This window comes from Anabrus simplex, chromosome 1, assembly GCF_040414725.1.
Source record: "Anabrus simplex isolate iqAnaSimp1 chromosome 1, ASM4041472v1, whole genome shotgun sequence".
Classification (NCBI taxonomy): domain Eukaryota; kingdom Metazoa; phylum Arthropoda; class Insecta; order Orthoptera; family Tettigoniidae; genus Anabrus; species Anabrus simplex.
Window position 1 is genome coordinate 715780444 of NC_090265.1, and position 27500 is coordinate 715807943.

At 42.0% G+C, this 27500-nt stretch overlaps 1 protein-coding gene across 2 annotated transcripts in view; it reads right to left on the minus strand.

Moving 5' to 3' along the window:
• Positions 1-27500, minus strand: part of LOC136872397 (vascular endothelial growth factor receptor 1) — a 467496-nt gene that overhangs the window by 63976 nt on the left and 376020 nt on the right. Inside the window, exons 10-12 of one of the 2 annotated variants that reach the window (XM_067146225.2) lie at positions 23695-23752; positions 16427-16592; positions 3483-3729 (exon numbers count right to left, since the gene is read on the minus strand). In XM_067146225.2, coding sequence (XP_067002326.2) covers positions 3483-3729; positions 16427-16592; positions 23695-23752 — 471 coding nt within the window. Of the gene's footprint in view, positions 1-3482; positions 3730-16426; positions 16626-23694; positions 23753-27500 lie in introns of both variants that reach the window. The other variant, XM_067146215.2, reaches the window with a different exon arrangement.

A 27500-nucleotide genomic window follows, 5' to 3' on the forward strand; every position in this document is an offset into this window, starting at 1 on the left:
CAACAGAATAAGATTGACAAGAATAAAGTAATTTTAAATAGTCATTAAGAACGTATTTCAGATGGGTCTATGAGACCCCAACTCGTGCACTCACGTAATATATTGTGACCCGTTCACTGGTGGGTTAAGGAGAATTGTAGACCTTGAAATGTTATGTCTACCAGAATGTGACATTTACAAGGAAAAGGAAATAAACCAGTGTCATTGCTTAACAGAACCAGACAATTCCAAGGTCCTCACACAACAAGCTGGGATGGTTATGAGCTTTTTTGATTGAAATGCACTCCTTGCACCTGCAAACCATAGCACAGGTCACAAGGCAACTAATAGGGCATGAAGACAAAATAGCGGCACATGACATTTGGGATTTCAAACCACAGCCTTCTGGGGCATTCCACAAACAAGTGAATCATTGACTTGAATACAACACATTGGACTAAAAAAGAACAGTCCAGCCAAAAAACAAACAAACAGATAACTACATGCCAGTCAGCTTGACATGAGGTGCATGTAAGCTCTGGAAAAGCATTCTTTCTGACTGTATTAGACAAAATTACTAACTGATTGACCTCTCTAAGGCATTTGATAAGGTGGACCATGGAAGACTACTGGCAAAAATGAGTTCAGTTGGACTAGAAAAATGAGTGACTAAATGGGTTGCTATATTTCTAGAAAATAGATATTAGAGTAGGCAAATCTTTGTCTGACCCTGTAATAATTAAGAGCGGAATTCCTCAAGGCAGTATTATTGGACCTTTATATTTTCTTATATATGTAAATGATATGAGGAAAGAAGTGGAATCAGAGATAAGGCTTTCTGTGGTTGATGTTATTTTGTATAGAGTACCAGTAATAAATAAGTTACAAGATTGTGAGAAACTGCAAAATGACCTCGATAATGTCGTGAGATGGACAGCAGGCAATGGTATGGTGATAAACAGGGTTACAAGTCAGGTTGTGAGTTTCACAAATAGGAAAAGTCCTCTCAGTTTTAATTACTGCATTGATGGGGTGAAAGTTCCTTTTGGTGATCACTGTAAGTACCTAGGTGTTAGTATAAGGAAAGATCTTCATAGGGGTAATACAGATCTCTGCACTTGGTTATGAGGGTATTTAGGGGTTGTAGTAAGGATGTAAAGGAGAGGGCATACAAGTCTCTGGTAAGACCCTAACTAGAGTATGGTTCCAGTGTATGGGACCCTCGCCAGGATTACTTGATTCAAGAACTGGAAAAAATCCAAAGAAAAGCAGCTCGATTTTTTCTGGATGATTTCCAACAAAAGGGTAGCATTACAAAACTGTTATAAGAACAGTCTGCAGCCAGAGAGGGAGAGGGCAACTAAACTATCGACTGATCCCAGGAGTAGACCAACTAGGTGCTACTCAGACGCCTCAGCTGGGCATGTCCAAACAGACTACGATTCCTGAGAACTTCCCTGAACAGAAACAACGGACTCCAGCACCAAAGACACGCTCACGGAGCAGAGGCACCTCCGCCGACCGCATCGGAGAGGAGAACGGCCACACACCCCGAATGGCCAACGCAACGACCGACTTGACAACACTGCAAGCTCTACAAGAAATTCGGTCGCTAGTCCAGAACTTGTCACTTCAACAGACAACCTTCCAACAACGTCTGGACCAACTCGAGTCATACGACGACACATCTCAACATGGGCACGACGAGACAGTCATGGAGAACGCAGACCCACCTCAGCAGCCTCCACCACCACAACAGCAGCAGCCCTCCGTCTGGCGCCAACTACGTCCCAGGGAGGTCACAGCGGGCTGGCTGAATCCAGATCCAGTCAAGGTCCTGCAATTAGCACGCCACTTGGAACAGCAACTACTTCTCCTCCCATCAGGGAGAGACAAGCACGATATCGAATCAGTCCTGCGGGGCCTCTCGGCATGGGACGTGCTGGACGGGCCTCAACGAACGTATTTCGCCACCAGGGCGAATCTACTCTATGTAGCAACCAGTCGAGGATGGGCCCACGCTATCCAGCTAGATCAAGCCACCTCAGAAACCCTGGCATGGATGCCGGAGGGGTTTTCCTTCCAACCAACGACTCGGCCGACCCCGGTCAGCCGCGGACGAGGACGAGGACGGGGCCGCGGCACTCGGGGGACGAAGTCTACAGCACCAACATGAAGTCCTCGGTTCGGGGGAGGAAGCGCCGCCGCCAACTACGGGACCCGTCTCCGTCGCCGGCCGGCATCCTCCAACGTTCCCTGACGGGCCTGCCTGCTCCAGAGAACACCCGGACGGAGGACACATGTGTGGACAATCTTCAGCGCGACAATGGGAACAAGCGGCTACGGACCAGGTTACTTATCTGAACTTAGCCTGCTTTCTGATATTCTTTACATTTGCTACTGTTATATCTTTTGTACTTTTATTATATGTGTTTAAACCACATGTGTAACAAGATTCATGTAATTACCATATATATATATATAAATTAAAAATAAAGCACTGGCGGAGCCAGAGAAATCGACTCCGTCGCCTTTTCTCCCTCTTTGGCTCGCGGGCTTCGCCCGGTGCTTTTTCCCCACTACACGCAAGCCCAAACAGGCTATAAAAGGCGAGTGGGGGACGAGCTCCGGGACAGTCTGCAGCCAGAGAGGGAGAGGGCAACTAAAGTTTGGGCTGGGAAGAATTGGGAGAAAGGAGATTAGCTGTTTGACTAAGTGGTATGTAATACCAATATGGTTGGTCTATTATTGGACATTATACATTTTCCAGCTAACTCATTCCTGGTTACCGAGCTCGATAGCTGTAGTCGCATAAGTGCGGCCAGTATCCAGTATTCGGGAGATGGTAGGCTTGAACCCCACTGTTGGCAGCCCTGTAGATGGTTTTCCATGGTTTCCCATTTTCACACCAGGCAAATGCTGGGGCTGTACCTTAATTAAGGCCACGGCCACTAACTTCCCACTCCTAGCCCTTCCCTGTCCCATCATCGCCATAAGACCTATCTGTGTCGGTGCGACGTAAAGCAACTAGCAAAAAAAAACATTCCTGGTTGTCGGCGTTTTTCACCCCAGTGTGCTAAGTTGGGCTCATCAGTTGGTAAATAGCACACCTACCAAGATGCATGGCTAGTGCACTAGTGCAGTGGCCTCCACTATTCCAGCAGGATATAGAAGATATTTCAGATTCAGAAGGTCAAATGAACTGTATCGCTATTCATCTAATCAAGGCCTTCGACAGGGTAGACCATGATAGATTATTGACAAAAATGAGGGCTCAGCCATGGTCAGTCTAACTACATTTGTCCTAAGTGGGGATTGAGGGACTCTACAACATCCAACTGTAGTAAGGACGAACTGACCATTACCATATTATCCGACGCTCTCCTCTGCATTCCTATCCTGCAAGCCTCAATGACATATACAGTATGATCCTACTGATTTTGTTAACTGGCTAGAAAATCTAAATGTTGATTTATTAAGTCATTACTGTAATCTTGACTTACGAAGTAGAGCTGAGCTGTAGGTCCACATATCTGGGAGCGGGTCTGTGCAGATAGCGCTCGTACTCGGTTCGCATGCGACGCAGGTAACGCAACAGGTCTCCGCACGGCACGTACTCCATGAGCATGCAGTATGGCTCTTGCAGGGTGCAACAACCCAGCAGAGTGACAACGTTGGGATGGCGGCCGACCCTCTTAAGCATGGCGATCTCGGCCAAGAACTCCTCCACCTCCTCAGGTGTCGCTCGCTCTGAGGGCAAGAGACATAGGAACTCGATGAACACAGACACAGCCTTAATGCAGCAAATAATAAAGTACACTAGCATTCATACAGTCTTTGGTTGTGGTACCATACACAACCATTAACCTGACTCAAGGGAGATAGGGCCACCTTCCCTATTCTCCACTTGAGTAACTCCTGCCTGGCGCATCCACGTTGCGGGGGTGAGCATCCTCTACTCCAGTAAGCCGGTGTAAAAGGATGGCTAAGTTCAGGTGGGGATCCAGTCCCACGGGTAACGTGGAACCCATGCCCAGGGTTATGGGTGAAGACCTTAACGGCGGATCCAGCAGAGAAGGAGACCTTCGGAATGGTGGAAAAGGCGGATGAGGCAACCCATCCTCACTGGGGTTAATTAGCTGAGGACTTAAGACGGGGTAGACGGGACTCCTTAGTCGTGGTGAAGACAACCTGTCTAGGAGTAGGATGCTCCAAAATCAATGTCCCCAGCCAGTGGATAGGGTTGAGCGTGGAGTTAACGGCCTCACCTTGTAAAAAAAAGCATTGTTCAGAAGACTTCTACGAGAAAACCAGACGGAAATCAAAGATGACAAAAGCTTAGGAAAAGGACACGAGTAAGGAAAGCAGATATAAACATGGTGACATGGAATGTAAGAACAATGTTGAAACCAGGAAAAATGCAAGAAATAGTAAATGAAACAAAAATATTTGGATACGACTTAGTAGCGATTGAGGAAATAAGATGGAAAGGGCAAGGATGTACTGAAAAGAAAGATTATAACCTCTATTACAGTGGGCCAGAAGAAAGAGCAGGACAGTTCTGTACGGGATTTATAGTACATGGGAAATTGAAGAAGAGTGTAATAGGATTTGAACCGATCTCAGATAGAATGTGTAAGCTTCGGATTAAGGGCAAGTTTAAGAACATAACTGTTATGTCAACACATACACCAATTGAAGATGCAGATGAGGAAAGGAAGGAACAATTATGATGAGTTAGTACAAACCATTGAAGAGGGACCAAGATATGACATGATTATTATTTTAGGAGATTTTAATGCCAAAGTGGGAAAGGAAGAGTGTATGAGACCAATAGCAGGGAAATATACACTACATGAAGAATCAAATGAGAATGGTTTTCACTTGGGACAGTTTGCAACTACAAATGGTCTTATAATTAAAAGCACCTGCTTTGATCATAAGAAAATACATAAAGGAACGTGGAAGATGCCAGGAAGCACAGTAGTGAATCAAATAGATCATGTACTAGTGACTATGAGACATGCAGGATCCATTATTGACGTAAGGACATGCAGAGGGCCAAACTGTGATTCTGATCATTATTTAGTAAAACCAATAGTGAGAAAAAAATGGCAATAGGACAGAGGAGACAATCTACAGAAAGAAGGAAATGGAATTTGGAAAAACTACAACAAACAGAAGGAAAACAAGAATTCCAGTCAAAAATTGATAATACTTTACAGATGATGGAACAAGTATCTGGAATAGAGGAAAGGTGGGCAAAAGTTCAAAAGTGCATACAAAATGCAGCACAAGAAACACTGGGTGTAGCTGAAAAGAAAAGAAATATTTGGTTTGATATGGAGTGTGAGGAAGCAATTGGAAGGAAGAATGCAGCAAGAGCAAAAATGTTACAGAGAGATACAAGGTCAATAGGGAAAAGTATGAGAAATGCAGATGTGAAGCTAATAACATCTGTAAGAAGAAGAAAAGAGAGATGATTAAGAAGAAACTAGAGAGTATAGAGACACAAAGATTACAGAAGAGGACAAAGGAATTCTATAATGAAATTAATTATTTCAGGAAGGGGTATAACCCAAGATTGAACGGCTGTAAGAATAAAGAAGGTAAGCTATTACAGAATGAAGAGGAAATAAGTGAAAGATGGACCAAATACTTCCGAGAGCTCCTTAACAAGGAAAGAGAAGAGGTGGAAGAAAGTGGAAGGCATATGGAGCAGAGTGGGCCAGAACAATGGATAAATGCCCCCACAATGAACGATTTAGAAAATGTAATTGCAAAATTAAATAACCATAAAGCAGCAGGAGAAGACGGAATAACACGTGAACTGATTAAAATTTGTAGCAAAAGAAATGCTTCAAGAGATACATGAATTGATTATTAAGATTTGAGAGGAAGAACGGATACCTGATAAGTGGAACACAGGAATAATTTTCCCAATACATAAGAAGGGAAATAAATATGAATGCACTAATTATTGGGGAATTATATTACTGAATATAATCTATAAAGTATTTTCAAGTATCCTATTACAATATCTGACTCCATATGCTGAAGAGAGACTGGCTTCAGGCAAAATAAGAGCACAGTAGATCAAATATTCGTAGTACGTCAAACGATGGAAAAATGCTATGAGCATAATATAGATCTACATATGTTGTTTGTAGATTTTAGACAAGCATTTGACAGTATATACAAGGATAAGCTATATGAACATATGGAGACAATAGGAATATCACAGAAACTAATAAGGATGTTCAGAATAACTTTGAGAGAAGTAAGGGCAACGGTGATGGTGGATGGAAGAATTGGAAATGAGTTTGCTCTTAATACAGGAGTCACACAAGGTGATGCACTCTCAGCTACTTTGTTTAATCTGGCAATTAACCAAGTCCTTGAAAAAATTGATGGATACCGGAAATATTGTATATAAATCTAAACAAATTTGTGTGTATGCAGATGATGCAGCGTTAATGGCCAGGAATGATAGATATTTGAAGGAAATGTTTCTTGCAATGGAGGAAACAGGGAAACGGATGGGATTGGAGGTGAATGACAGTAAATCCAAGTATATGCATGTGACTGTTATAGAGGGCAGAAGAAGTCAAGATAACCTGACAATAAATGGTCATAATTTTGAGAATGTAGGAAGTTTTGAATATTTGGGAACCATGTTGACAAACAATAATAGAATAAGTGAGGAGATACATCGTAGAATAATAGCTGGAAACAGGGCCTATTATGCAAATCTTACATTATTTAAATCTCGTCTATTGTCTAAACCTACAAAATTCAAAATATATAAGACCCTTATTAGACCTGTAGTGACATATGGCTCAGAAGCCTGGAACCTTTTAGTTGATGATGCAAAAAAAGTATTTGAATGAGTATTTGAAAGAAAGATTATTAGACGAATATATGGCCCAATTCAAGATCAGAATGGTTGGAGGATAAGGACGAATGCTGAAATACAGAACTAATTAGACCAGGAGGATACAGTTAGATTTATTAAGGCACAGAGACTGCGATGGCTTGGCCATGTGTAAAAAATGGAGGAAGATCGAATGCCAAGAAAAGTAGTTAAATCCTGAATAGATAAAAGCTGGCGACAAGGAAGGCCCCGTAATAGATGGAGCGATGAAGGTGAAGCTAACCTGAGGGCAATGAACATCCACCCATGGAGAGCAGCCGCTCAGGATAGAAGTAGATGGCGGACTATCGTAGAAGAGGTCAAAGCTCACACAGGGCTGTAGCGCCGGATAAGTAAGTAAGTAGCATCCATACACACTCATATCTCCTAAAGAGGGAAGACCGCCCAGTGTCTTCTTGTGGTGCCGACTTCACCGTGGCCCACATCTCTCCAGCCTAAGACAGAGTCTCGGCCTGCAGGAAACACCCAAACGCACATTAGCTGATGACGCGACTACTGCTGATCTCGTCATCCGCTTTATGGGCAACAGTGGATTAATCAAGGGTATGTAAATTGCAAGTGTTGTCCAACTCATTGGCTGAATGTTCAGCATTGAGTCCTTTGGTTCAGAGGGTCTGGGGTTCGATTCCCAGCCGGGTCATGGATTTTAATCACCTTTGATTAATTCTTCTGGCTCGGGGACTGGGTGTTTGTGTTTGTACCAATACTTTCCTCTTCATATTCAGATAACACACTACACTACCAACTACCACAGGAACATGCAACAGTGATTACTTCCCTCCATATAGAGTTGGCGTCAGGAAGGGCATCCGGCTGTAAAACAGGGCCAAATTCACAGGTGTGGGAAAAGCGGTAGAAAAAGAAGAAAGAAGATGTAAATTGCAAGTCGTTCTGTTGCTCAGAGAATGCATGCACCCTTTTGATTCGTTAGAGTTTTTTTCAACTTAATTCAATACTTTTTTTGTTTTATTTTGTTCTTCATTTCAAATTTTCTTCATTGAATAAATAATTTTGTTTTATTTTTATTTCTTTTCTGCTCGATTTGTTCAGAGAGGATGATTACCTCGTTGTACTTCCTCTTAAAACAAAAATCATCACCACCACCACCACTTCCCCCACCCTCCAACTTCTCTTGCCATGAGAACTGAAGCACACTATCCAATTATGACGAATGAGATGTATTGTGTAATTTGCTATTGTAACCCTGAAATGTGCAATTTATTATTACTTTTGAATATTAATTTTTTTCTCTACAGACCGCTATACATTTCATCGCAACTTAAGTAATGACCTTCTTTCTCAGCAGCAATACCTGCTCTGGTATTATCCTTTCTATTCCTGTCCACCAATCCTCTGTGTATAACAATTCTTTGTTGTAACGGGTTCCAGACTCTTGGAATTTCCTGCCTGTTAGTGTTAGAGATACCAACTCATTACTTAAATTTAAGACCATTTGCCGAGACTACCTGCTGAATGCAGCTGACAAATTTATATGACTGGATGAGTGAATGACTGTAAGTTAGAAAAGTGTAATGTACTACTGTATGGATTATTTCAGAAGAAATGTAGGAACATACAAAGCAATCCTGATTTTACGTCTGATCTTAGAGGATCGAATTTAAGATGACAAGCCCACGTAATGGCATTTGTAAATCTAGAGATGGGAATCGATAATGTTGAATGGGCCAAGCTATTTGAAAATCTGAAGGTGATCAGGATCAGTTACCGAGAAAGGAGAATTATCTACAGTCTGTACAAAAATCAGTCTGCACTGATAAGAATCGAAGGCTATGAAAAAAAGCACTAGTCCAGACAGAAGTGAGGCAAGGCTGTAATTTGTTCCCTCTCCTTTCCATTGTTTATATAGAACTGACAGTGAAGAAAATTAAAGAGAAATTTGGAAAACAAATCACAATCCAAGGAGAGGAAATCAAAACCCTGAGATTTGCTGAATTGATCATGTTATTTTATCTGAGACTGCAGAAGATCTGGAGAAATTGCTGAATGGTACAGACACAGTCTTGGAGAAGAAGTACAAGATGAAAATAAATAAGTCCAATACAAAAGTAATGGAGTGCAGTCAAATGAAGGCAGGTGATGCAGCAAATATTAGATTAGGAAATTAAGTCTTATTGGAAGCAGATGAATATTGTTACTTGGGTAGTAAAATAACTAACGATGGCAGAAAATGTAGACTACCACAAGCAAAGAAGGCCTTTCTTAAGAAAAGAAATTTGCTTACTTCGAACATTGATATAGGAATTAGATGAATGTTTTTGAAGACATTCGTTTGGAACGTGGCATTGTATGGAAGTGAAACATGGGTGATAGCTAGCTCAGAAAGAAAGAGAATAGAAGCTATTGAAATGTGGTGTTACAGAAGAATATTGAAGGTGAGATCGGTAGATGGAATCATGAAGAAATGTTGAAATGAATTGGTGAGAGGAGATCAATATGACAAAATTTGATGAGATGAAGAGATAGGAGACAAAATGACAGGAAATATCTTAAGACACCCAGGACTTGATCAGTTGGTTTTTGAGAGAAGTGTAGGTGGTAAAAGCAGCAGGGGTAGACCAAGGTATGAATATGACAGATTAGAGTATATCCAGGATGTCGCAGTTATGTAGATAGGGTGGCATGGAGGGAGGGCTGCATCAAACCAGTCTATGGACTGATGATTCAAACAACAACAACGACAATGACGACGACAGCAGCAACAACAACAACAACAACAACATATTATTATTATTATTATTATTATTATTATTATTATTATTATTATTATTATTATTATTATTATTAAGTGCTCTAAGCTCTGTTCCCACTGATGTATTACTACAGTGGTTAAGTGCAAGAGAGGACTAAGAGCCCTAACTTCACCTACAAGGCCATAATAAACAAATATTATTAGAAAGATATTTTGTCATTTTGAAGTTATGAGTATTTTGTATATAAAAGGCTACTAGTACACTTCAGTCTTAGAGAATATCCGTTTCATGCTGAACTTACCCTTCACTGTTCAAACTTCATCCTTCACTCTAGCTACAAGCTCAACTGCTCAGTTTTTAAGATATCTGGTTCTCCAAGAAATTAATTTAATTCAGTTTTTAATAGCAACTTTTTGTACTAGTATATTAGTTGTTAATTGAATAGGTATAATATTTTAAGGGATAAGCTTTAAAATAGAGATTATAATTATTGTAGGTAATATTAACAATTTTAGGCTTTAAATTAGTCATCATTTAAATAGTGTTATGAATTATTTTATAATTAGTGTTAAGTTGTATATTGGAGTAAATTGTTAAACATAGGTTTTGTTGTATGTCCGGCGCTCCCTTCTCGCTCCGCCAGCCAGCTACACGCGCGCCAAGTGTCATTCTTCTAGCCTCGACGCGCAGCCCTCAGTGCGCGTGCCTGAACCATCGTGTGTGTAATATAAAGAGGAACTCCCAGCCTGTCCAGATCCCCACTTGCCCCGGTGTCCAGCTCCAGAATACACCCTACGTCGAGCACGGAGGCTACTCCTCTTGAAAATGTGCTTCGGCCAGGTGGACTGAATTTCTGGCAGTACGAGGTATCACCTCTGGTCACCGCTCCTCTTATTCCGCTGCCCATATCCAGTCATACTATTACATACCGTTATATTTCCTTAATTAATGCAAGCTCCCTTGGTTTCGCCAAGTAAGAATTCTTCCAACATTGAACTTGCTTTTATGAACTCAGCAAGGAAGGACTTTCCAAAACATTTATGTCAGTACTTCTGATAGTTTTCGACTATCGACTTTGCTATCACAAGGACTATCTTTTCGAGATAGTAGTGGATGTAAATACTGCAAACCTGTATATAGTGTACAAAAGATAGACTCTTTTTCAAGATTCCTAATTCATTTGCTTCAAGTTAAATTTCAGTTTTATTTGTGTAAATAGTGTATTTTGCATTTGAAGCGAATAATAAAGTTGTGTTTTGTAAATCTCAACCTTGGTTACAACACAACTCTATGGCGACGAGGTAAAACAAACTGAACGCAACAAACACTCCAATTCATCGGCCCCAGTCACCAACTCTGTGGCGACAGGATAATAACTTGCAATTCATCCACTCCTTCACAACGAGGTACAGCAAACTCAGTGCCCTCCTACACTTAGACATTGGCGACGAAGTCAATCAGTGCTCAGTGTGTCGCCCACTCAACAGACATTCCACAGCTCTCTGACGTGCGCTCCACCTGTGTGGCACGCTCCAGCGTGTTTGCTTGCTCTCTCTCTCACTCCCAGCATATACCGGTCAAGGTCGCGCCTACAACCAGTTTTGACACACAGCTCTCCTTGCTCTTTATTGCACGCATCTCGCCATGGCTACAGCTGAGCAACTCGCTACGGTATTCCAAGCCTTACAGCAGCAACAACAACAGTTTATGCAACAACAACAGGCAGCATTAATTCAGGCTATTCAAGCTATTTCTGTCTCTACACAGCCATCAGCTATTCCTCCGTTCTCTGCTTTTGATCCGGCTAAGGAAGAATGGTCAGTTTATTTAGCACGCTTACAACAGCATTTCATCTGCCATTCTGTCACAGATGATCAACGCCGCCGCGCACTATTTCTTAGTTCGGTTGGCAATGCTACGTGTGAATTACTACGTAAATTAGGTCCAGAAGAAAACCTTTCTGAGGTACCATTCGCACAGCTCCTGGCCCGTCTCACTGAACATTATGCCAAAGCTCCTCACATAGTGGCTGCTCGCTATAAATTTTTTCAGAGCAGAAAGCAACCCCATCAGACACATACTGAATGGATAACTGAATTGCGTGGTCTAGCTAAACCCTGCCAGTTCATATGCTCCAAGGACGGTTGTGGTTCACCCTACACTGATTCTCTCATTCGGGACATGGTAATTTTACATACTCCTGAGGACAAGATACGTTTTGACGCTGTCAAGCAGAGTAACCCTTCTTTAGAAGACGTCCAGCGTATTGCTACGGTTTATGAGCTTACTACCAAGACTGCCGCAGCCATAGCTTCTCCACACGACGTTACTCAAGTCTCGACTCAGGCCCGCAAGTCCTCTGCTACAGTGAACCGTCCAAATAAGGCGCTCTCTACCAAGCATTCTCGCCAGGTTCCCTCTCGTAATGCTACAAGGCAGCCCAATTCTAAAAGCACCTCGAAACTCCTGCCTTCCTGCCGAGGCTGTTTCAAGCATCATGAACGTCGTGACTGTCGTTTTTTCAAAGCCACTTGTGAACGATGTAATAAACTTGGACACATTAAGACTGTATGTCGGAGTTCGCTCCGCCCTGCTAAGACTCCTGCAGCACGCCCGAAACATATACAGCCCCGCCAAGACATGGAAGTTGATCAGATCAATCTTATTCTTCCCACAAGGAATTCTCACAAGATCATCGTTCCTCTCTCATTCTCTACTCGATCTGTCGATTTTCAATTAGACACTGGATCACCTGTCTCTATTATTAACCTGGCTACCTACCATGACTTAGGTTCCCCTTCATGCTCTCCAGCTGACATCCAGCTTGTGACGTTTAACAGAAAAAAAATTGACATTAAAGGTCAAATCCAGCTTCAGGCTAGTTATAAAGGAATTCAGAAGGCCATTCCTCTTCTCGTAGTTAACAACTACACTGCATCCAACATTATGGGCATGGATCTATTTAACTTATTTGGTTTCCAGATACATGACAACATTAACGTTGTATCTACATTGCATCCTACTTCTGACGTTACCGATCTCCTAAAGCAGTTTCCTGAAGTCTTCGACTCTCAGCTCGGAACAGCAAAAGACTATACAGCTCACATACAGCTGAAATCCGGAGCTAAGCCTCGCTTCCTCAAAGCACGTTCAGTACCCCTAGCACTTCAAGACCCGGTCACGAAAGAATTAGAAAGATGGATACAAACTGGCATTGTGGTACCCGTTACTTCTAGTCAATGGGCTACTCCACTAGTGGTAATCAAGAAACCTGATGGTAATGTTCGACTTTGTGGCGATTTTCGATCTACAGTCAACGCACAACTCGACACAGATATCTTTCCTATTCCACGTCCAGAAGACTTATTCCGTCGTCTCGCTGGTGGACAATTCTTCTCTCGAGTTGATCTTAAAGAAGCATATCTCCAGCTACTTTTAGACGAAGACTCTAAGAAATTTCTAACACTCAACACTCCTCTCGGACTGCTCCAGCTCCAGCGGCTCCCATTTGGTGTTTCATCCTCAGCGGCTATTTTTCAGCGCTATTTAGCTCAACTCACTGCCTCCATTCCCGGTTGTGCTAACTACCTGGATGATATTATTGTTACTGGAAAAGATCATCAGGAACATCTAAACAATCTACGCCTCCTTCTACAGAAATTGAAAGACAATGGCCTACGAGCGAATCTCGCTAAATGTACATTCTTTCAGCCTCAAGTTCACTACCTAGGACATATCCTTGATAAGACTGGAATTCGCCCTAGTGCACAGAATGTCTCAGCTATCGTCAACATGCCAGCACCTCAGAACCTCAAGCAGCTCCAGTCCTTCATAGGCACAGCGAACTACTATAATAAGTTCATTCCCCGCTTCGCTACAGTGGCAGCTCCATTAAACGCTCTACGTAAAAAAGGTGTTAAATTTCAATGGACTCCGCAATGCCAACAGGCATGGAAAACCATCAACAACGCCTTAATTCAAGCTATACAACTCACTCATTTTCAGCCCGACAAGCTCATCACGCTAGCTACTGACGCTTCAGACTACGGTGTCGATGCCGTTCTCTCCCAGAAGGATCGTCATGGACGGGAACGCCCCATCGCTTTCGCTTCGAAAACACTTAATGACCATCAACGTCGATACTCACAGATAGAGAAAGAAGCTTTAGCCATCATCTTTGGTATTCGCCGTTTCAATGAATATCTCTATGGCAACCATTTCCTGATCATTACTGATCATAAGCCTCTCATACACTTATTCCATCCTGGTAATAAGATCCCTGAGAATTCCCTCAGAAAGCTTCAAAGATGGTCCATGTTCCTTTCTGATTATTCCTATCAGATTGTCTATCGAGCCACATCCCAGCATTGTAATGCTGATGCCCTCTCACGCTTACCAGTTGGTCCTGATACTGCCTTCGATTCTCAAGAATCTGAATGTCTTCAGTTGGACATAGAACTTGAAGATACTGTCTCCAGTTTTCCTATTGATGCTACCTGCATAGCTAAAGCTACGGATAAGGACAGTACACTTGCTACTGTGCGTACTTATATCCGCAACGGTTGGCCTCTTCAGAGCAATCTTCCTGCCCACCTTGCACCTTATCGTATGCAGCATCGTCTCACGACTCGTGCTGGAGTCGTACTCCTAGAAGCAGGCACCATCTTCCGAGTGGTTATCCCACTTAGCCTACAGAAACAAGTTCTCGAATTATTACACCAAAGCCATTGGGGTATATCCCGAACGAAGCAACTAGCACGTCAACACTGCTACTGGCCCGGTATTGATGCCGCCATCGAAAAGCTCATCCGTCATTGTGAACAATGTCAACTGAATCAGAACGCCCCGTCTTCTGATCTAGCTTCATGGCCTCCTGCTACTACTCCATGGGAACGAGTTCACATCGATTTCGCAGGTCCTTTCCTCAATTCCATGTGGTTAATAGTCATCGATTCACTATCGCACTTTCCATATGTAGTGGATATGCATTCGACTACTACGACCGAAGCTACCATTCGTGCTCTACAGAAAATATTTACTACAGAAGGCTTACCTCAAGTACTCATTTCGGACAACGGACCTCAATTTACAGCTACTGCTTTTAAGAAATTTTGTACATATAATGGCATTCGTCATATCCTAGCACCGCCTTTTCACCCTCAATCTAATGGTGAAGCTGAACGCTTTGTACAAACATTTAAGAGAAGTATGAAAAAAGCTGTCTCTTCAGGCTTAACTAAAGACCAAGCATTGCTCCAACTCTTAAGCAACTACAGAACTCTGCCCGGCGCTGATAATATCACTCCTGCACAGAAGCTCCATGGACGACCTCACAGAACTTTACTTTCTCTGTTGCAGCCTCTTCCGGCCCAGTCTCAGACCTCACCAACGAAGTTCTCAGTCAACGACAAGGTCTACACCCGGACATTCAGGTCAAACCCACTCTGGATACCTGGAGTCATCTGCAGATCTTTGGGTCATCGTCTCTACGAAATACAGACTACGGAGAAACGTATCTGCCGCCATCAAGACCAGATACGTCTGCGCTACCGCCCATGTCCAGCTATTGATTCTATTGCTCAGCCAGATAAATCTATTGCTGAACGAGCTTTAGACCATTTAATAACAATGGGTTCCTTTCAGGACGAGACAGCGCCACTCCGCCCGGTCCCAGCTCCGGACAATCCAACAGAGACCTCAGCAGCTCCGGCCCAGCATCGCAGCCGCCGCCGTTTCACGCCGTACCGGCGTATTTAGGAGGGGAGGGTGTTGTATGTCCGGCGCTCCCTTCTCGCTCCGCCAGCCAGCTACACGCGCGCCAAGTGTCATTCTTCTAGCCTCGACGCGCAGCCCTCAGTGCGCGTGCCTGAACCATCGTGTGTGTAATATAAAGAGGAACTCCCAGCCTGTCCAGATCCCCACTTGCCCCGGTGTCCAGCTCCAGAATACACCCTACGTCGAGCACGGAGGCTACTCCTCTTGAAAATGTGCTTCGGCCAGGTGGACTGAATTTCTGGCAGTACGAGGTATCACCTCTGGTCACCGCTCCTCTTATTCCGCTGCCCATATCCAGTCATACTATTACATACCGTTATATTTCCTTAATTAATGCAAGCTCCCTTGGTTTCGCCAAGTAAGAATTCTTCCAACATTGAACTTGCTTTTATGAACTCAGCAAGGAAGGACTTTCCAAAACATTTATGTCAGTACTTCTGATAGTTTTCGACTATCGACTTTGCTATCACAAGGACTATCTTTTCGAGATAGTAGTGGATGTAAATACTGCAAACCTGTATATAGTGTACAAAAGATAGACTCTTTCTCAAGATTCCTAATTCATTTGCTTCAAGTTAAATTTCAGTTTTATTTGTGTAAATAGTGTATTTTGCATTTGAAGCGAATAATAAAGTTGTGTTTTGTAAATCTCAACCTTGGTTACAACAGGTTTAATTGCAACAATGATAAAATTAGTATGCAAAGAGTGTAATATATTTATTGTCAATTTATATAAAGGAACTAAGCAAAATTACTGTTCGCCTGTTTATCAAAAACATGTCCTTTTTGGGATGAATTTAAGGTAGGGCCTGCCCCCTGCTTTCTGCTTCAAAAACCTTTCTATGTTGACTTACCCTTATAGGTCAAAATTAAGAATAGAACATAATAATGCACATAGAGTTCTAGCAAGTTGTCTATGTCTTACCTTGAATTTGTCTACAGATGATGAAATGATAACTGCCGAGACCCAGCTGGGTGGCCTTCGAGACCTCTGCACACAAACATACCATGCTGAAAATTTACTTACGTTTAAGTTTCTTGACTGCCACTGTCATAAGTCCTGGACAACCTGCAATGGCGTGAGCCCGCGCAAGGAAGACGCAGCCAAACGCTCCTTTCCCAATCTGACGACCCAACTGAAGACGAGAATAGCTAACCTCGAACTTATCCACCTCTCCACGCAGTTTGGCTTCCTGTGTGGTACAGAAGTACCAGGAGGTTATTCTCTGAGTCATGGGATCAAGGGACGTTAACTTAAACACACATGTATAAAACAACAGGAATTTAGGAAGATGGGTAGGAACATAATGTGAAGGTTTAATATCAAAAGGAACACATTGGAAGAGGGCGCAATAGAAAGAGGTTTATCTTCTACAATTTTTTCCATGCTTTGGTGGGGTTGTGGGTGTGATCTGCGTTGCACATGGTGAGTTAGCCCTCCTGATGCCAACACTATGTGGAGGAAGTTTTTATTTTTGTGTATTTCTGTGGTGGTCAGTAGTGTGATGTGTTGTATATGTTCTGGGACAAACGCAAACAAGTCAGGGGAATTTAACAAACACATTGGAAATTGCCGACACATTTGGCAATCAAACCCAGGACCCTCTGAACCGAAGGACTTGACGCTGACCATTCAGCCAAGGTGAAACCTCTGGGAATATTTAACCCTTAACTACTGACGTGAGGTCCCTGGGACCATTCAGTCCAAAGTTTTCCGCCCTTCACTGGCATCAGTGGTCATAAAAATCTCTTTCTCTGTCTATGAGAGGGGATCAAATATAAAGGGGTTTTTAACTTTTATTTAAATTCATTTATTGAAAAACACAAGGCAATTACAATTTATTTTTCCACATAGTTCCCTGCTTTGGAAATGTATTTGTCCCAGCATATAGGCAGCTTTTCAATGCCCTCATTGTAAGAAAGAACAGAGTCCTGACACCAGCCAGTTGCGCACGAAGTCTTCCACACTCTCGTCACCTTCAAATTGTTGCCCTTCTAGAGCTTCTTTAAGCGGTCCGAACAAATTGAAATCGCAGAGCAATAAGTCTGGGCTGTAAGGAGGATGATCAAGTGTAGCCCAGTGCATGTCCTTTAGCTTGGAGACAATTAGAGCTACAGTATGGGGCCACGCATTGTCATGGAGGAGGATGACCTGTCGAATCGGTTGGTCTCATCTTATGCGGCGATATGCAACCCGCCTTGTTCAACAGCTCGCAGTAGTAAGCAACATTGATTGTGCGTTGCTCATGCAAAAAATCAATCAACAAAATGCCTTGCCATTCAAAAAAATGGTTGCAAGAACCTTGCCAGTTGACAGTCGAGTCTTGGCTTTCACTGGTGCTGCCTGCTCTTTCCTCCGCCACTCCTTATTGGCTTGTTTGGATTCGGGAGTGTAGTGGTGGACCCATGTTTCATCACAGTTGATGATCTGACTCGAAAATGCATTACCTTCTTCCACAAACCTTGCTGTAAGCCTCTGAGAGACCTCCAAACGTCTCAACTTCAGATTTTTGGTCAAAAGGCGAGGGACCCATCAAGAACACACTTTACAGAATTGTAGGTCATTTGTGTTGATTGCTTGACAGCTCCCATAACTGATTCCAACTTCTGCAATTTCTGATACTCTCGCCCACTGATTGTTGTCAATAATGTCTTTAACCACATCAATGTTTTCATCTGTAATGCTGGTCCGAGGACGGCGATCGTGTTGCTGATTATCCACACGTTCTCGTCCTTCCTTGAACTTTTTATGCCATACAAACAGATGCGTCCTTGACAACGTTTGGTCACCGAACTGTGCAGTCAATCTCTGCCAAATTTCTGCCGCTGTAATTCCTTCATGAGCAAGAAATTTTATAATTACCGGTATGCATTGGGCCGTGGAGGGGTGCACCTGTTGCTCCGACCTCATGAGCGTTACAAACCATTATTACCGATGAAACGGTGAGAAATATCTAACAGCATGCGCTCCCCACTCCTAACAGTCTTGCTTAAGCATAGCAGAAGCGCAGGGCCAGACCTACCAACTGTTGATGTTCAGGAACAAAAATCCCATTTATATTTGCTCTACCTTCGTAGCTTCCTAATTTCCTCTTCGCTATTTGCTTTACGTCGCACTGACACAGATAGGTCTTATGGCGACGATGGGATAGGAGAGGCCTAGGAAGTGGAAGGAAGCAGCCGTGGCCTTAATTAAGGTACAGCCCCGGCATCTGCCTGGTGTGAAAATGGGAAACCACGGTAAACCATCTTCAGGGCTGCCGACAGTAGGGCTCGAACCCACTATCTCCCGAATACTGGATACTGGCTGCACTTAAGCGACTGCAGCTATCGAGCTCGGTCCTAATGTTCTCATTCAGATCAAAACTGTCAGTGTTTTCTGGAAGTGACTCTTGTAACAGCTTGGCTCCTGGGACCTCACCTCCGTAGTTATGTAACTAAGTGCGATTCTTTACATTCCTCATTTTTGGAAATACCCGCTTTGGTAGTGTAATATTTAGCACTATTACCTGCCATCCTTAGAGGCCCAGGTTCAATTCCCAGAACTGCCAAAGATTTTAAAATGGCAGGAGGGCTGGCATATTGTCAAAATGGCACATGCAGTTCACCTCTATTGGGAGTGTAATGGAAAGGAGCTGCACCACCTAGGGACGAGGACATGACTGTACTTCTATTTGTGAAGTACATATATTCTCACTGAATAGACATATGGATGATAATCCTGCACCGTCAAAAATGAGACTGGTGGACCTATGTTTTATAAACAAAGAGACTCTTATGTCATAAAAATCTCAGAAAAGGAGTTTGATTTAGGTGAAAGGAAGTGTTACACATTTTTTCTGTTGCGTGTGATAATTATTCTAAGCATCTTTTAGTGAATACTATGTTTAGCATGCAGTGATGTAAAAGTGTGTTATATACTGCAAATACTCAGCCATTTCCGAAGCCTCTTGTTTTATACCACAGAAACTGGAACATTACAAGTAATATAATTTTGGTGCCTTAATATTGATATAAACTGCTTGTGTTTTATCTATTTAAATTCATAAATTGTCAATTTATTAGAATACATAGTTAGTACATCAGAATTAATAATATGTCATTTTCTAACCCGTTTTTCCAGCAGTGGTCCAGTAACTACACACAAAATGTTAACATCCGTAATTAAGCGTTAATGATAAATTTTCTTTCTTCAGCTTATCCCAATAATAATAATAATAATAATGATGATGATGATGATGATGATGATGATGATGATGATAATAATAATAATAATAATAATAATAATAATAATAATAATAATAATAATAATAATAATAATAATAATAATCCTCTCATACTGTTAATTCCCCTGGCTTGGTAATGGGGTGTTTATGATGTCTTCGCCATTTGTTTTATCCTCATTAGGTCACCACCAAGCCTATACAGATGCCATGCATTATTATTATTAAAAAATTAAAATGTTGAATTGTACAGTGGTCGTACCCATCATTCACTGGTTAATTAGCTCCCTTGGGAGATCAGTGGTGGTGTGCGACCCATGATCACGGGTTCATTTCCCACCAACAAAAGAGAACACTAAACCTGAAAGATTGCATTTCATTTTAGCAGATCTGCCAATAAAAATAAAATTATATTGCTCCTGTAACAGCAGTCCTGCAGTGTCTTCTACAAGGATGTAGAAGTAAACGGAAGTGAAATACAAGCATTCTGTTATCTATATAATTAAATCAGAAGTATATACAAGGGAGTAACGCATGGTGACATGCTGAAGCCTAGCACACCTATCTCCCTCCGGTTCCCACTCCTATCCGATATACAGCAGCAAGGTGCGTGGGGTGAGTCGAGGGGAGAGGGCAAGAGTCTGGGCTGCAATATCAGTCTCCATTTTCTAGCTCTCAGAAATACGTTCGATGTTTTTCCTCACTTCTTTTCAAGTTTTGTAAACGGAACAATGTGTCAGATGCTTACATTATAATGTGGTTTAGACTTCCATCATTCTCAGTTGAGGTTTGGGCCTCACTGATAGCCTTGGTAGCCCTCAGTATATGCCACTGACCAAAACAGATGATGGAGATGAAGACTGAGGGAAAGGAGCGAGAGGGAGACCTAGAAGAAGGTTGATAAAGAGGACTGCAAGAAGAAGAAACCTGCACTGCAACAAAATGATGGAAGAGGAATGGTGGAACCTGGCAGGAGCTGGATAAGGAAGGGGATGATGATGAGTGAATGTTCTTATCCTATTTCAACTGAAAGTACCATCTTTGATTTTTAACTCTGAACTATTCGATGTAGTTTAGTTAATTTATTATTTCTTTGAAATATTTATGTAATAATAATAATTTCCTGTGGTTTCTATAGTCCGGCCCAGGCCGTGTAAGGCAGACTTTCCAATGAGGGTGGGAGTCATCATCTGCCTTGTATGGGGAAACTGCGTCCCTGTTATGAATGGTATGAAAAAATCACTCATACGGTCGGTTCGTGCGTACATTTCAGTAGGCTTGGCAGACTGATATGTGAACAACTTCTGGCTTGGTGAGGAAAGCAACGGAAAACTACCTCACTCCTCATTTGCCTAGTACACCTCTTCAGCGATGCCTAGGCGATCTATGACAGCTGTTGGCATAGTTGTGGAGGATCAAACCACCCTTTGGGCTGAATACCCAACATACACAACATGCATGTTATTGTATGGTGTGGGACTTGCTGGATTTTGGAAACAGCACAAACACCCAGTCCCCAAACCAAGGGAATAGCAATTTGCAATGAAAATACCATGGTCTGGTTAATAGAAAAAAGCAAACCAAACCCCATGGCGCAACAACACCCGAAGGGCCATGGCCTACCAAGCGACCGCTGCTCAGCCTGAAGGCCTGTACATTACGAGGTGTCGTGTGGTCGGCATAATGGATCCTCTCCGCCGTTATAGACTGGGGCCGCCTTCTCACCATCAGATGGCTCCTCAAATGTAATCACATAGGCTGAGTGGACCTTGATCCAGCCCTCAGATGCAGGTAAAAATCCTTGACCTGGCCAAGAATTGAACCCGGGGCCTCCGGGTAAGAGACAGGCACGCTACCCCTGTACCGCGGGGCTGACTTAATAGAAAAAAGGAAAAGAAAAATAAAGGAATGGAAGGTGAAAGAGAAAGAAATAAGGGAAGAGTTTCAAGAGGATCTGTCCCAAACGTGACGTGAACAGTGTGGAAGAGGAATGGACATGTTTCAGAAATGGTTTTGTAAAGTGTTCAGTAAACACCTGTGGAAGACTATGAGGGAGGAAAAAGGAAAAGGAGACTCCTTGGTGGAACAGCAGGGTAAAGGAAGCAGTTAAAGAGAAACAAAGTGGATAGGCAGCAATAGTACAGAGAATTGGCAGAAATATAAAGAAGCTAAAAAGGTATAGTACAAGAAGAGAAACGGAAGAGCTGGGAAAGTTTCACAGAAACTTTGCAGGAGGGTATAAAGGGAAGTAAAAAGGTATTGTATGGTTTGGTGAAGAATAGTTAAGAAATACAGAAGATAAAAAATTTGTAAAAACTGAAACAGGGCAGATATTGATGCAAAGAGATGACATACTAAAAAGATGGGAAGAATACTTCTCAGAATTGCTAAATATTAAATACAGTGAACTGGTAGATGAGAAGGAGCAAGAAGAAACAATGGGAAAAGAAGAAGAACAAGGAAAGGAGATATTGAATGTTAGAAATAGGGGAAGCCATACAAAAGATGAAGAGCGGTAAAGAAGCAGGAGTGGATGAGGTAACTATGGAAATGATAAAAGCAGCAGGACCCATAGGGCTACAGTGGCTGTATAGATTATTTAGAATAATCTGAAGGAAGAAAGAGATCCCATAAGAGTGGAGAAAGGGTTTAATTATCCCGATATTTAAAAAAGGTGATAAAAAGGAATGTAATAACTATGGAGGGATCACACTTATTGCCCGTGTAGCTAAGATATTTGAGAGAGTATTGGAAGGAAGGGTGAGGAGGAAGCTAGAAGGAGAAATGGAAGAACAGTATGGTTTTAGGAAAGACCGATCAACGCTTGACCTGATCTTTACATTAAGACGTATGATGGAGAAAAGATGGGAGTTTGGAAAAGACATGGTGATGACATTTATTGATATTGAGAAAGCTTATGACAGTGTGCCCAGACAGTTGGCATGGGACACATTAAGTGGAAAACAAGTTAACAGAGTGGAAGTGCAAATGATAAAAGCTATGTACAAAAATTGTGTTAGTAGTGTGAAGACTAGTATAAGGGGAAAAAATGGTTTAAAGCTGAAACTGGTCTCCAGCAGGGAAATGTACTTACTGTCCCCCATACTATTCATCATAGTCATGGGGAAAATTCATAAGAACATCAAACAGAGATTGGGAAGACAGGCAACAAAAGCGATGTTGTTTGCAGATGATATAGTGATATGGGGTGAGGATGAAACGGAAGCGCAAAAACAAGTAGATGTTTGGAATCAAGAGATAGAAAAATTTGGGATGAAAGTAAGCATAGAGAAAAGTAAAACATTAGTGATGACATGGGGAAGGAAGGAAGAGGAAAGATAAAACTGAATGGTAAAATTTTGGAAGTGGTTAAAAGTTTCAGTACTTGGGAAGTGTGATCACAGAAGATGGAAAGATAACCGAGGGAATCGGGAAAAGAATACAAGCAAACAGCTACTACCAGAGTGTAAGGGGTATTTTGTGGAAACAAGATGTTCCAAAGAAATGTAAGAAAGTATTATATTCAACTTATTATGAACCCATACTAACCTATGCAGCTGGATCGAGGACTACAACAAAACAAGAGGAGAGTAGAATACAGGCAGCGGAGATGAAATTCCTAAGAGGTATCGAGGGCAAGACCAGAAAGGATAGAAATGAAGAGATAAGGAAAAGGACAGGAATCTTGAAACTTCAAGACAGGATAGAAAGAACAAAGCTAAAGTGGTATGGGCATAAAATGAGAATGGGAGAAGAAAGAGTGCTAAAATAAGTTTCTTCAGAGCAGTTAACAGGAAAGAGACCACGAAGAAGACCCCGAAAGATATGGACAGATTCAGTGCGAGAGTGCATAGAAAAGAGGGGAGGGAAACTAGAGGATGTACTTGAAAAAGGAGAAGAGTGGTGGAGAGACAGGCAGCGATGTCCTTGATTCACAACCCAACCTGAGAAGCTGGAAATGGGAAATGAAGATGATGATGATGGTCTGATTGGAAATGGAACTCAGGTACTCGAGCATATGGAGCTGGACACTTACGTGATGACACTTGGTATTTCAATATATCAGTCTCACCTCTATCTCCTTCTCCACGTAGAGGACATTCCTTTCCTGCAGCACGCGGGACAGGCGACTGGAAACACAAATTAGGTATAAATTAAAGACCACTTCAAGGACATACAGACCTAAGAAAGAGGAAATAATGATCATAAATATGTCTTTGAATAAATGAAACTCAATTTGAGCTTACTGGGCGAGTTGGCCGTGCGGTCAGGGGCGCGCAACTATGAGCTTTCATCCGGGAGATAGTGGGTTCGAATCCCACTGTCGGCAGCCCTGAGGATGGTTTACCGTGGTTTCCTATTTTCGCACCAGGCAAATCCTGGGGCTGTACCTTAATTAAGGCCACGGCCGCTCCCTTCCAATTCCTAGGTCTTTCCTATCCCATTGTCGCCAAAGACCTTTCTGTGCCGGTGTGGGGAAAAAAAACAAAAAACAAAAAAACAAACCACTATTTGAGCTTGAGGAAATCTCAAATATCCATGGCGCCTGTTCCAGGTGTGATGTAGACGACTACATGGAGACCACAAATATTACCAACAGTCTCATGTGCCGTAGTCATCGTCTTGACCTACATCCCAGTTTTAAACAATTTCAACAGCTCAATCAGAAAGTCAGTAGATAGGCCTGTTCCTTGAGTACTGAACATTCAAAGAGAGAGTGCTCCATGGTTAGTGTTGGTATGGGCTATAAATGCACGATAAGTATTGCCAATGTTCTGGATTTTGTGTTCTTCAAGATGGCAAAATTCAGTATGAAACTCAGTGTTCACTTTTCCGCAAGCGTGATAGAGAGTATGATCACTGCCCCACCCCCCAATCCCTCCACCCTTCAGTCAACAATCATTGTTAGGCCTGTTTGATAAAAGCCTTCTACATATCGTATGTTATGGGCATTCATCAATACTTCACATCACAGGCTGCAAGATCACATTGACCATCTGTACCCTAACGCCCCTCTTTGATAATATGTCTCTCAGTCATGGTCATCCATCATTGTGACTTGTCCAATGTGAATGTCATTAGAAGTAATTTTAATTTTAAGAATTTATACCTGTAGTGACATCACAGACACAAATTTTACTTTTTAAGACATGTCAAACATCACAGCACAACTCAAGACAACATCACCCAATTTTTAATGTATAACTTTTGTCATTGTTTTATGTATACGTACAGAGTCCACTGCTTTGTCAGTTTTTAGTTACAAGTGGCTGACGATGATCATTATATTATGATTGAAACTAGTTCCACAATGTGATCTATACTGTATATTAGAAGAGTTTACTAAAAACAGCTTTGTCTAATCCGTCCGTCCGTTCTACTGGACTGATTTGCTTCATTTTTGTTTTATTGTCTCTGGAATTACCTGCCAGTGAATCATAAGACTGATAGGTCTTTAAGTTCAGCCAGCTTTGAGTAATCATAAAATCAAATCTTTAAATGATCACTCCAATAATTACAGGTGAAGGTTTACCCCAACCCACAATACATTCTGTACTTAGCAGGTTGCTAAGCGACTAACACTTTCATTAATATTCTGAAGTATGTGATTTTCATCCTTAGTAATGTCATTGCAATCAGCCATGTTTGATTACTACCTGTCAAGCCAGAGAGTGTGCACTTCCTCTGTTCACAGAATAATACTACACTATTTTCTGCTACATACTCTTTGCTTCTTTAAATGGCAGAATGTTCCTAATAACTTACATGCTGCTAAGAGGAAACACTCAACGTACGTACAGACAGGAAGGTATCAAGTCGACTAGCCTTCTGTATGACCATTAATAAAGTGCAGGGACTAGGTCTTGAAAAAAGTGGATAGTCGACTAACCTGAAGCAGTATCCAGTCACGGCCAATCGTGTATTGCACTATCTCGAGCAAGATCGTTTGAAAATGTTAAGATCCAGATACGGCCGAATGGTCAAAGGACAGTGAATATTATATGGAAAGGAGTGTTATAAAATACATAACGAATTAACCAATTATTATGTACCAGTATTAAATGTTTTATGCCTTTGCTGGCAGGACCTAGTGTTTACAGTGCACTATGTCTTCTGGTATAGGCTAGAGCAATTTTGTTACTTTCATTGATCTGTCTCAGCTTTATCCTTGGCTTTGACAAAATGAAAGTGACTGAGGTATGAGCGATGCTAGTAATGCCATTCTTTCTGCAGCCAGTTCCTGCTATGAAAGGTGTGAAAATGTTGCTCATAGGGTCAGTTGGTGCATGCATTTCAGTGGGCTTGGCAGACTGATATGTAATAGCAACTTCTGACTCGGTGAGGAAAGCAACGGGAAACTACCTCACTCCTCATTTCCCTAGTACGCCTCTCCAGTGATGCCTAGGCCATCTATGACAGCTGATGGCGGAACTGTTGAGGATCCAACCAGCCTTCGGGCTGAGGACTAAACAAACAAACAACAACATTAAATGTTTATATAGGCGTTGCCTGGTCGAGGTGGTAAAGGCACGCTTGGTTCACCTGGAAGGACGTGGGTTCGATTCCCATTGGGTATTAAATAACACTAGTATGTTTTTATTGTTCTCCCACCTATTCAGTACAATACAATCTTAAAAGTTAGGACTTTGTCCTTATCAAAATGTTAACATAAAATTAAAACATTGGATGGTACATGTTTCGCCTGTCAATAGTAGGCATCATCAATAATCACATGTAATAATCCTGTTGGGTAGTCGAAAAATTTAAGGAATGAGATTTCCATTTTTGGAGGTGCACATGGCCCTGAGGTTCACTCAGCCTACACCAAAAATGAGTACCAAGTTAATACCTGGGAGCAAAGGTGACTGGGCGTAGAGCCAACCATTCTATCCCATCAAGTGCCGAGGTTACAGATAGTGGAAGCCTTTTCCTTCCACCCCTCCACGGGCCTTCACTGCCTGTATAGAGATGACTTTCTTAAATGTTTAGTGAAAAGGGCAGGCAAAACAATATAACCGCAACAGACATATCGAGACGAGTTATCTGACCTATTTATGTGGAGCAGCATCGGTCCACTAGTATATATAAAGAGTCACATATAAATAAATATGTACTGATTAGATAGAAACCTTATGTCTATCTATTGCAATCCTGTAATGCTTGTTAAATGAATGTGTCTTTTCTATTGGTTCACCTCTTTTGTTTATTATGGTCATGGACAAAATTATAAAGGAAATAAAGGAAGCCTATGGAGATAAATAGATGAAGATACTGCTATTTGCAGATGATGTTGTGATCTGGGGAAAGAACAGCAAAGAAGTGCAACAACAACTAGATGTACTGAATGAAAACGTTGAGAAATATGGTATGAAAATCAGCACAGAGAAAAGCAGCACTATGGTGATGTTGAGAGGGGAAAGGCACAGAAAGGGCACGGTGAAAATTGGAAGTCAGAGTCTGGGAATTGTGGAGAGCTTTAAATACCTAGGAAGTGAATTAATGCAAATTGCTAGGGTGGACATGGAGATTAGCAGAAGGGTGCAGCAGGGCAATGCATTCTATCAAAGTGTAAGAAAACTTGTATGGAGCAAAGAAGTACCAAGGAAAAGTAAAGGGATAATGTACAAAATGTCCTTTGTACCCATACTGACTTATGCAGCTGGGACTTTGACTACCAGGCAAGAGAGTAGAATTCAAGCCAGCGAGATGAAATTCCTAAGAAATATGATAGAAAAGACAAGGGAAGACAGAGTGAGAAATAAATATATTAGGAAGGAAGTTGGAATAGGAGAGAGATTTGAAAATAACCTAAGGTGGTTTGGACATGTAAAGAGGATGGAGGAGAATAGAATTCCAAGACAGATAAAACCAAACCAA